Source organism: Hylobates moloch, unplaced genomic scaffold, assembly GCF_009828535.3.
Source record: "Hylobates moloch isolate HMO894 unplaced genomic scaffold, HMol_V3 SCAFFOLD_6, whole genome shotgun sequence".
Classification (NCBI taxonomy): Eukaryota; Metazoa; Chordata; class Mammalia; order Primates; family Hylobatidae; genus Hylobates; species Hylobates moloch.
Genome location: NW_026652281.1, coordinates 102,533,330 through 102,544,923, shown reverse-complemented (window position 1 = coordinate 102,544,923; position 11,594 = coordinate 102,533,330). Strand labels below are relative to the sequence as shown.

General features: G+C 54.0%; 1 protein-coding gene across 4 annotated transcripts; it reads left to right on the top strand.

Annotated features, from left to right (window-relative positions):
* LOC116471363 (cocaine esterase) lies at window positions 1-11,488 on the top strand. Of its 4 annotated transcripts, none has more exons than XM_032157583.2 (12): window positions 1-242; window positions 1,207-1,348; window positions 2,201-2,334; window positions 2,416-2,674; window positions 3,103-3,201; window positions 3,483-3,623; window positions 3,745-3,825; window positions 4,084-4,228; window positions 4,624-4,761; window positions 5,275-5,347; window positions 5,809-6,034; window positions 9,500-11,488. In XM_032157583.2, the coding sequence occupies exons 1-11, from the start codon at window positions 16-18 to the stop codon at window positions 5,993-5,995; spliced, it is 1,626 nt and encodes a 541-aa protein (XP_032013474.2). In that variant the 5' UTR covers window positions 1-15; the 3' UTR covers window positions 5,996-6,034; window positions 9,500-11,488. The 4 variants fall into 4 exon arrangements, with proteins under 4 accessions (XP_032013474.2, XP_058297066.1, XP_032013475.2 ...); XM_058441083.1 differs by lacking the exon at window positions 9,500-11,488 and adding an exon at window positions 9,286-9,489; XM_032157584.2 differs by lacking the exon at window positions 9,500-11,488 and adding an exon at window positions 9,310-9,488.
* Window positions 11,489-11,594: the final 106 nt, after the last annotated feature.

The following is an 11,594-nucleotide window of genomic DNA, read 5'->3' as shown; positions in this document are numbered from 1 at the left end:
TCAAACCCAACCGTGATGTCTGTCTCTCTGCCCACAGGCCAGGACTCTGCCAGTCCCATCCGGACCACACACACGGGGCAGGTGCTGGGGAGTCTTGTCCACGTGAAGGGCGCCAATGCCAGGGTCCAAACCTTCCTGGGAATTCCCTTTGCCAAGCCACCTCTAGGTCTGCTGCGATTTGCACCTCCTGAGCCCCCTGAATCTTGGAGTGGTGTGAGGGATGGAACCACCCATCCGGCCATGTAAGCTCTCCAAGGGGTCCAGGGAACTCCAGACAATGGGGCACGGGTTAGGGTGTGCTGAGCTCAGCTAGGCTCCAGTTGTCATTTCATCTAAACCCCCACAGCCAGTTTTCCTTCTGAGTTTCGTGGATTCCCGTGTGCATTTTTCCAATGAGCATGCTGAGGCTCGGGAGGGCCGAATAACTTCTCCGACTCCTGGCTCAGGGCTTGGCATTCAGAAGACATTGCCTCCAGGTGGTGAAGGGAGGGGCAGACACACATATCTCCCCAGATTCTGGTTATGCCAAACGTTCTCTGCCACCATTGGCGGGTGTCTCTGGGAAAGGTTCGGGTTGGCTCTATGAACCTTGTAGGAGCCCCTAACTCTAGTGGCAGATGTTGCAAACAGCTGAAGAGAACAGTAGGGGTAGCTTTCTGGGGACCCGCACTCTCCACAGTCACTGTGTCCGCTGACAGGACTAGGAGCCATTGGCTAAGAGATGTGTATATTTTTCCAACTGGAGGCCATGTGGGAATGATGAGTTTTTGAGAGTTTAGACTTGGGATGAGGGACATCCCACTGCCCTTCTCATGAGAAATTAACATCCATTCACTCATGTAGCACATATATGTGGGCTACTCCCCTGTTCCAGGCCTGAGGGGGTACAGCCATATAGTGGTGAATGTCAACACATGCAGCAAATGGTTCTCACAGAAACCCCTAAGATTCAAGGTTTCCAGCATTGGGAGGAATGATACCCAAGGTCCTCAATAACCTCGAGGCCTCCCTGGAAGTCCAAGCTCCATCCCAGCTTCCCCAGAGCCTGTGGCCTGTAACTTGGTGGGAAGGGATTTTTGAGAGGGATCACATGTCGAGCAGGGTCTTGTGGAAAGGGGCTGAGGGTGGCTGGGAGCACATCTGAACCCAGGGTCTGGTTTTGGCTACAGCCCCGCCCCTGGACTGATTATTTGCCCTGGTTACCAGGTGTCTGCAGGACCTCACCGCAGTGGAGTCAGAGTTTTTTAGCCAGTTCAATGTGACCATCCCTTCTGTCCCCATGTCCGAGGACTGCCTGTACCTCAGCATCTACACGCCAGCCCATAGCCATGAAGGCTCTAACCTGCCGGTGGGTGTCAGGCCACAGTTCACTGGGGGTTGGAGGACAGTTCTGCAAGAAGCTGAAAAGGACAATCTTAGCTCAGGCCCTGCTGCAGAATGGACGCTGCTGAGAAGTTTCTCACTACCAGGTCCAAGAAATGCTCCTTACTCAGACTGGGCAGCTGGCCCCTGGACATGGGGTCACAGAGTTCTGGCTGCTCCCAGAGGTTAAAGGCTGTGGCTCTGGGCTGGACCCAGAACTCACTCAGCCAACTCATGCCCTGGAGATCCATTCAAGTGCCCAAGGGCTGCACCTTGAGGTGACCAAGAACCCCAGCCATGGATAATCCGTTGGGCCTATGAGAATGGGCACACACAAAACCTTTTTTTTGTTAGAGATGGCATCATGCTCTGTTGCCCAGGCTAAAATGCACTGGCATGAACATACCTCTCTGTAACCTCAAAATCCTGGGTGATCCTCTCAGGTTAGCCTCCCGAGTGGCTGGGACTACTGGCCTATTCCGTCATGCCTGGCTAATTTTTAAAACGTTTTCTGTTGAAATGGGATCGCACTATGTGGTTCAGGCTAAGGACATTTTTGGTTAATGTTCATGTGGAGCCATCAGGGAGACACCCCTTTTCTTTCCACTTTGGTGAGTTTTCTGGGGCTAATGAAACCAGACTTTGATACAGGGGGGTTCGATTGCAACGATTGGGAGGCCTGGTCTTCCTGATAGATCTTGGGTGCCTAACCATTTGCCCATGTAATGAATTTGTGCTCGAGAGCTAATGGGGACGTAGAGAGAGGCAAAGCACCGATTGGTCTAGGTAGTGGCCCTGATGGGGTTCTGGCTGGGTGGTAGCTTCCTTGTTTCCCCAGGTGATGGTGTGGATCCACGGTGGTGCGCTTGTTTTTGGCATGGCTTCCATGTATGATGGTTCCATGCTGGCCGCCTTGGAGGACGTGGTGGTGGTCACCATCCAGTACCGCCTGGGTGTCCTGGGCTTCTTCAGGTGAGACTAGGGCTGGGCTGGGCAACCCGGGCTGAGCGGGGCCAGGACAGCCCTGTGATTCCTGTCCCTGCTACTTCTCAGCACTGGAGACAAGCACGCAACCGGCAACTGGGGCTACCTGGACCAAGTGGCCGCACTACGCTGGGTCCGGCAGAATATCGCCCACTTTGGAGGCAACCCTGACCGTGTCACCATTTTTGGCGAGTCTGCAGGTGGCACGAGTGTGTCTTCACTTGTTGTGTCCCCTATATCCCAAGGACTCTTCCACGGAGCCATCATGGAGAGTGGCGTGGCCCTCCTGCCCGGCCTCATTGCCAGTTCAGCTGATGTCATCTCCACAGTGAGTGCCCTCAGCTGAAGAGGCCTAGGCCTGCTCCCTCCCCTCATACCCCTCAGAGCCTCTGTCTGTTAAACAGGGATGACTAGGGCCATCGGGAGCATGCCCCAGGAGCTGCTGCCTACCGTGGAATTGCTGGGGGGCTCCAGGGTCAGAATGCGCATCCTTCTGCCATTGCAGAGGCCAAGTTTGTTCTGTGACCTCTGTGCAAAGTTGTCACCCTAGGGATCCCTATCATGAGGAGAACCATTTAGGCAGATGGGATGGCCCCTCTGTCTGGGATTTCTGAGGTGGAACAGTGTCAGAACTGCAGGACTTCATACACAGTACCCTCTGAGATTTGGGGTGCCCCTGTCCTTGGCCAGGGCCTTGGGCAAACTCCTCTCCTCTATCTGGAAGGATGAGCCAGCCCCTGCCTGGTCCCTTTGCAGGTGGTGGCCAACCTGTCTGCCTGTGACCAGGTTGACTCTGAGGCCCTGGTGGGCTGCCTGCGGGGCAAGAGTAAAGAGGACATTCTTGCAATTAACAAGGTTGGTCTAAACGGATGTGGGTGTAGAGGAAGGGGTGCAATAGGCATGGGGCTGGCAGGCCTGCACAGCCCTCATATTCCCTGGGCACAGTACCTCATCTGCTTGCCTGAGTGTCATAGCCCTGGGTGGGACTGAAAGTCGGTGCATGCTGAACCAGACATTGATCTCCTGGGGTGAGTATGAGCATCCGGGGATGAACCGGGAAGGAGTGGAAGGTACTCAGAGGGCATCGGAAGGTGTCTGGGACCTGATCTTTTTCCCTGACCTTGCATTTCCCTCAGCCTTTCAAGATGATCCCCGGAGTGGTGGATGGGGTCTTCCTGCCCAGGCACCCCCAGGAGCTGCTGGCCTCTGCTGACTTTCAACCTGTCCCCAGCATCGTCGGTGTCAACAATGATGAATTTGGCTGGGTCATCCCCAAGGTGAAGCCCAACCCAAGTCCTCAAGTGCCTGGGGAGCCCATCTGGTAGTGGGGGGTGTTCAGGGCTTCAGATCTCCAAGCTCATCCCATCCCCAGCTACAGACTCTCTCCCGGCCACCCAGGTCATGAAGATCTATGATACCCAGAAGGAAATGGACAGAGAGGCCTCCCAGGCTGCTCTGCAGAAAACGTTAACGCTGATGGTAAGGCTCCTGGGGTCCCTCGCCAATGGAGAAGGGGTCCTCTCCTGTCCTGAGGCAGAGGAAATCCAACCCCCAGATACCCTGCCTATGTAGTGACCCCCATGAGCAAAGGCCTGGGTGTGTGTGTGTTTAGGGGTGGGGTCACCTCAGAGCCTCGCCTTTGCTCCCTCTTCGTGTGCCATCCCCAAGCCCGAGACCACCTCATCCATGCGCCTGGCGTCCAGTCTAACCTGCCTCTTCCTGATCCACCTGGGGTAGATGTTGCCTCCTACATTTGGTGACCTGCTGATGGAGGAGTATATTGGGGACAATGGGGATCCCCAGACCCTCCAAGCCCAGTTCCAGGAGATGATGGCGGACTCCATGTTTGTGATCCCTGCACTCCAAGTAGCACATTTTCAGCGTGAGTATATTTGGACCAAAGCCTGGCTGGCAGGGTACAGCTCAGGGCTGTGGGTCCCAGGTGAGACCTGCTGCTGTCCGGGTCCACACTCATGTTTATTGGGCTCCGGGAACACTTGACGTCCATCATTGCAGTAAATCCTCATGGCTAGCCCAAAAACCCGACATTTCCCCCATTTCGCAGATGAGCAAATTGAAGTTAGGGACCTTTAGTGACTTGCCCAAGATGACACAGCAAAGAATCGCAAGTCCCTTCCTCTGCTCCTGCCCCAGCCTGGGGCTCCACACCCCACTGTCCAGATTCCAGCCAGCTTTGGACCTAGGTGTCTTATCACCATGGGTGAGGCAAGAAGTCTTCAGGGGAGGCCACCGTGTCATGGGCTGTCCACCCCACAGGTTCCCGGGCCCCTGTGTACTTCTACGAGTTCCAGCATCAGCCGAGCTGGGTCAAGAACATCAGGCCGCCGCATGTGAAGGCAGACCATGGTGATGAACTTCCTTTTGTTTTTGGAACTTTCTTCTGGGGCAACTATGGTGAGTCTTCTTCCTTTCCCAGGAGGTGGGCTGGGACCCTGGCTGGGTCCCTGAAGGGTGATTGATTGCCATCACTGCCCAGATAAGGAAACTGAGGCTCAGAGAGAGGATGAGATCAGGTGTCCAAGGTTTGACAGCTCCAAAGGCTGCGCCAGGATTAGAATTAACTACTCTTCAGACTGTAGCCTGTGCTCCCTCCGCCCCTCCCCACCCTTGGGTGTCTGGCGTGGTGCAGAGCAGGTGTTTCAGCGACATGTTTGTTTCTTCAATGACTCCCAGAGACAGAAGGAAAAAGGGGCCTTCGGGGCCAGGAAGGAGCCCAGGATGGAGTCAGCCAGAGCTTGGACTAAGGGGAAAGTTTGGAAAAGGGGAAGGCTGGCTCCTGAGGGCAGTGGGAGAAAAAGCAGAGAAGCGGGACTGGGGACACAGGGCAAATGGGCCAAGGACAAGCTCCACCTGGGATACTGAGGTAGGACATCCTGACCAAGACACATGTTCCCTTTCTTTCTGCAGTTAAATTCACTGAGGAGGAGGAGCGGCTAAGCAGGAAGATGATGAAGTACTGGGCCAACTTTGCTCGAAACGGGTGAGACGGCACACCCCTGCCTCAACCTCCCTGATTGGGGGGTTTGTGCCCATCCAGTGCTCTCCTAGTCTGGGGTGACCTCAAGAGCACACCCGCATCCTTCATCACATGATAGCCCCTTCCTCAGCTCCGGGACCCATTTGGACAGGGTGGGGGTGCGTGGGGCAGTGGACACGCTCCATCTCTCTGGTCTACCTGGAGGGTGGGCGCCAGTGCTGTGCCACTGTCAGTGCCTCCCTCTCAGAGAGAGGGACACAACAGAGCCGGCCGCCCAGCCCCCACTGGTGATGACACTAGCCAGAGTGAGCTTATTTCCTGTTTCTGGAAGCCTCCCCGCTCATTCCCCAAGCCCACCTGGCATGCTTGGCTGCTTTGCTTGACCAGATTCAGGGTGCTCAGGTCTGGGGTCCAGAGGCTCAGAGTGACCCTCATACCACCCTGCTGGGATGGCATGTCTACAGGAACCCCAATGGCGAGGGTCTGCCACACTGGCCGCTGTTCGACCAGGAGGAGCGGTACCTGCAGCTGAACCTACAGCCTGTGGTGGGCCAGGCTCTGAAGGCCCACAGGCTCCAGTTCTGGAAGAAGGCGCTGTCCCAGAAGGTCCAGGAGCTTGAGGAACCTGAAGAGAGACACACAGAGCTGTAGCTCCCTGTGCTGGAGAGGAGGGGGTCGGCTCGCTTACAGGTGAGGGTCAGCCTGCTGTGCCCACACACAGCCACTGAGGAGAAAGAAGTTGATTCCTTCATTCACTTAGCCATTCATTCATTATTCCGTCCATCCATTCAGCAAGCATTTATTAAGAACTCACTCAGGCATGAGGGCTCATACCTGTAATCCCAGCTCTTGGGGAAGCTGAGTTGGGAGGATGGCTTGAGGCTAGATGTTTGAGACCAGCCAGGGTAATAAAGTGAGACCCCTTCTCAAAAAAAAAAAAAAAAAGAGAAAGAGAGTATATGATTAGAAACTAAATAGGAAAGTTTTGAGCTTCAAGTCAATGACAAGTAAAAAAGATTTTTGAAAAGCAAATAAAACAAAATATAAGGGGAAAAAACTATGAGAAAAATAAAAATAAAAAGAGAATAATAGGCCAGGCACTGTGGCTCATGCCCGTAATCCCAGCACTTTTGGGAGGTCAAGATTGGCAGATCACTTGAGGACAGGATTCGGAGACCAGCCTGGCAAACATGGTAAAACCGCATCTATATGGAAAATACAAAAATTAGATGGGCTCAGTGGTGTACACCTGTAATCCCAGCTACTCAGGAGGCTGAGGCAGGAGAATCATTTGAACCCGGGAGGCAGAGGTTGCAGTGAGCCAAGATTGGGCCGCTGTACTCCAGCCTGGTCAAGAAGAGCAAAACTCCATTTCAAAAAAAAAAAAGAGAATAGAAGATGCTATTGTACCATGTTAGCTACCAAACCTGCCACGGTTCCTCTCTTGTTAGACACACTCGATAGATCCCCCCACTGAGCTGTGGATGGGCAAAACCCAGTGGAATCCCACCCTCCCCAACACCCCACTGAGCCCTGGGCCCCATCCTCCCTTCCTCACCTCCACCTTCTCCCTGCCTTCTCTCTTCTCTCCTCTGAACCCCCAGGCCTTTCCCACTTTGAGGGAGGTGCTTTCAAGAATGTTGCCCACACCTGAGTGTGAGAAGCCTATGTCTGGTTCATCCCTGAGAGGTCTGAAAGAATAAAAATAAATTCTAAAAAAAGCCTCTGTCTGCCTCTCCACAAGCCCCAAGTGCTCTTATATCTGTGAGTGGCCAATAGAAAACCTGGATACCGGAATGCCTAGTGTCTTAGTCCATTCAGCTGCTATAGCAAAAATACTACCGGCTAGGCTAGGTGCAGTGGCCAACACCCATAATCCCAACACTTTGGGAGGCTGAGGTGGGCGGATCATTTGAGGCCCGGAGTTTGAGGCCAGCCTGGACAACAGGGTGAAACCCTGTCTGTACTAAAAATACAAAAATTAGCCAGGCTTTGTGGTGCATACCTAGAATGCCAGCTACCAGGGAGGCTGAGACACGAAAATCACTTGAACCCAGGAGGCAGAGGTTACGGTGAGCCATGATTGCACCACTGCACTCCAGTCTGGGCGGCAGGGCGAGACCCTGCCTCAAAAATAAATAAATAAAATTACCGGTTAGGCCAGGTGTGGTGGCTCATGCCCGTAATCCCAGCAATTTTGGAGGCTGGGGTGGGCCTCCTGAGCTTGAGCCCAGGAGTTCAAGACCAGCCTAGGCAGCGTGGAGAAATGCCATCTCTACAAAAAAATACAAAAATTATTTGGATGTGGTGGCACACACCTGTAGTCTCAGTTACTCAGGAGGCTGAGGCAGGCGAATCACTGAAGCTAGGAGGTCAAGGCTGCAGTGAGTCGTGATTGCACCACTACACTCCAGCCTGGGCAACACAGCAAGACCCTGTCTGAAAAAAATAGAGTTTCCTTTACTGATATAAAGTTTAAACAAAATACTACAGGTTGCTATTATAAACTGGGTGCCTTATAATTACAAAAATGTATTGCTTACAGTTCTGGAGGCTTGGACATCGAGGATGAAGGTGCCAGCACATTTGATGTCTGGCAAGGACTTGTTCTTTGGTTAATAGATGACAACCTTAGGCCAGCTGGGTGCCTCACACCTGTAATCCCAGCACTTTTGGGAGGCCAAGGCTGGGGGATGACCTGAGGTCAGGAGTTCAAGACCAGCCTGGCCAATATGGTGAAACCCCATCTCTACTAAAAATACAAAAATTAGATGGGCCTGGTGGCAGGCCCCTGTAATCTCAGCTACTCAGGAGGCTGAGGCAGGAGAATGGCTTGATACTGGAGGCAGAGGTTGCAGTGAGCTGAGATCACAGCACTACACTCCAGCCTGGGCAACAATGGGAGACACCATCTCAAAAAAAAAAAAAAAAAAAAAAAACCACCCACCCAACTATCGATGTCCTGCAGAGGTGACTCACCCCATTTTTGTCAGAAGCAAGATTGGGCTTGTCCATAGGCCCCTGAGCCTGGGCCTCCGGCACAGTGGCCAGGAAAGCCAAACTGCTTCCTCAGTCGCCAGTCTCCTGAGGGTTGCTCTTCTTCTCAGTGGTTCTACAGACACTGTAAGGCCCATACTCACAGGATATTAGCACACTTGTGAAGAGATTCCTGTCCTCTGGCTCCCAGGGGCCTCTCCATCCAGGGAGATGTCCTCTCGCTTTTCAGAATTCCCCTGCCAACCTTTCAACCCGCTGAGCATCCACGAACTCACCATGTGTATCCACATGATTATTTTCCTACTTACCTCATTGTTGTCCCTAAACTTTTCTCCTTCCCCGCTCTGCAAAAACCTCATCTTTTATCTCGTGTGCAAAAGTGGCCAATTGTGTTTAATCGGCCTCTTGGTTTCACCCAAGTATATTCTCTCTGTCATTAAAAGGCTGTATTCCTGTCTCACAGACCCTAATAATCCACTTATGCCCCTGCCTCTGACCATCTTGCCTCTCAGGGCACCAGTTGTCCATGGGGAAAGTCTCCCTTCTTTCCATCCACGGCCTTTAAGCCCAACTATAGAGCCCTGTGAAGTTTGGGACAAAGACCAGGACACCCACATTGCCCATATTGTCCACCAGGTGGTAGACAAGGATAATATTAAGCCAGGACTGACTTGAATTTGAGAGAGGGAGGAGACTTTCCTTTCAATGAACACTGATTGGTGCATAATGTTCCCACTACATTCTGAAAGCATTTATTGAGCACCGGCTGCATGCATGTTTCTGTATGTTTTTCAGTTCTGCAGATCTACAATATACCTTCCCAAAGTCGGTTTCCAGCATTACTGTTTAGACTTAATAGTTATATTTTTAACAGCTTTCTGGTGGAATAACTTACAATTAAATTTACCTCCTGCCCCTACCTTTTTTTTTTTTTTTTTTTTGAGACAAGATCTGGTTCTGTCACCCAGGCTAGAATGCAGTGGCGTGATCACAGATCACTGCAACCTCCACCTCCGGGCTTCAGACACTGTACGGCCCATAGTTACAAGACCGCAGCACACTCCCATGCCCAGGCTGGTTGGTCGCCTCTGGTCTGGCAGGGCTCCCAGTGTCTCGGGATCTCCCAGTGACGCGCCTGCCTCCCCTGCTGCAACACAGGCTCAAGAGTGCCGGATCTGCATCGCTCTGACCGGCAGGTGCTCATGAAATGTTCGTCAAGTGGATAAATGACCACGGCCCTGGTCTCCGCAGGAGATGAGGAAACTGAAAGCCACCGAGGCAAAGCGGGGCGTTCCTTTAGAAGTGAGGTGGTCACGTGTACGTTTCAAAGAAGGGCGTGACTGAGTAGGGAGGGGACTGCGGAGACCCTCAGACCCTGGACTGTAAGGGGATGAGGGGCTGTGAAGGGGAACCCAGGAAACTGAGTCCCGAAAGCAAGGAGGAGCTTCCAGAATGAAGGGTGCCGTCACTCCTCCCTGCCTTTGCTCAAGCGGTTCCTTCACCCCGATCAAGTTCCTTCCCATTTCTCCATCTGTGAGGATCCTGAATGTGCACCTCCTCAGAGAAGCCCTCCTGGGTTCTCCAGTTCTAGTTTATTGCCCCCTCCTATCGATCCCCCAGCACGCTCATCGGGCCTGTGGACAAGGACAGGTTTGAGGAGAGGATTCTCTAGATCGTGGAGTGACTGGAGAAGCGGCGCAGCCCCTTCCGAGGATGCCAAAGGGGCCCGGGCAGAGGGGAAGTGGCCGTGCCCGGACCTGCCTGCCACTAGATCGCCACCCACCTATGACTGTTCAATCCGCTCCCCAGACCCATCTTTCCCCGCCCAAGCCAGCCCACCCCGCCCACTCCCTGCCCAGTCCAAACTCCGAGGCTGGGCAAGGCACTGATCCACGGCTGGACCGACCCGGGGGCAGCCTCTGGGTGAAACAGCAGCGTGTCCGCCGGCAGCGAACCAAGGCCAGCGAGCCGACCATGCGGCTGCACAGACTTCGGGGGCGGCTGAGCGCGGTGGCCTGTGGTCTCCTGCTGCTTCTAGTCCACGGCCAGGGTGAGGCTCCCTCGGAGGGGCGACAGGGACCGGGCTCAGATCTGCCAAATGCTGCGGAGGCACGACCTGATAGTGCGGGAGGGCAGGCGCCTGGGAGGTAGGAGCTGGTGGAGATGACAGTGTGGAACTCATGAGCCCCAGGCGACGCCTCCCCGCCGCCCAAGGTGGGCTCCTAGAAGTGCGGAAAGGGTCGGGACACCTGCGGGACACCACGGCGAGGAACCAGCGTGGTACAGGGGCCCCAAGAGCGCTGGGACATGCCAGGCTGGGTCGGCAGTCTCGGGTCGGAGTGGGTGAGGGATTGGGGTGCGGGGATTCAGTCCATTTCCCTCTTATGATTGGGGCTGTAGCCGGTGCTGCCGGCCGGTAATAACAATAATAGCTTCTGGCAGCATCTGGCTCTGAGTGTGTGGCGTGGCCAGGGGGGCGCCCTGACCCCTCCAAAGGGGCCTCAGATAAGGTTAGTGATCCTTGGGGAACAGAAGCCCCCAGGCTCCAAATCCTAAAGCAGATCTAAGAGGCCGCAGTGGCTGGGTGTGATTGGCTCACTCCTTTAATCCCAGCACTTTGGAAGGCCAAGGGGGAGAATCGCTTGAGCCCAGGAGTTGGAGGCCAGCCTGGGCAACATAGTGAGACTCGGAGTGTACAAAAAATTAAAGGAAATTAGTGGGCTGTGGTGGCCGGTGACCTGTAGTCCAGCTACTTGGGAGGCTGAGGCCGCAGTGAGCCTTCATTGCACTGCTACCCTCCAGTCTGGGTGAAAAAGCAAAAATCTGTCTCCAGAAACAAGAGCCAAAGAGCTCGTGGTGTCCCTCATGCCATTTACGTCATCCTGGGCAAGGGTACAACTTGGCTTCCAGGGCGAAGGTGAAGGCTCTGTGTGCCTGCCAGGCTTCTCCAGGCCCTTATCAGAAGCTCGGGGAGTGTTTTGGCCTTTGGTTCTCTCACCTGAAACTCTCCTAAGTGTATGATCTGACTGCCTCTCCCGACCCTTTCCCAATTTAATCTGCCCAGGTGAAGTCCATACTCCCCCCGCCCCATGGTGCACCCCTGCAGGGCTTCCTCCCATGCCTGCCCTTGACCACATTCTAGAATTCACCAGCAGCCCAGCAGGAAGATCTGCCCAGCCTCACAGATAGCTACCTTTCAAAATATTTTGGGCCAGGCACAGTGGCTCACACCTGTTATCCCAGCACTGTGAGA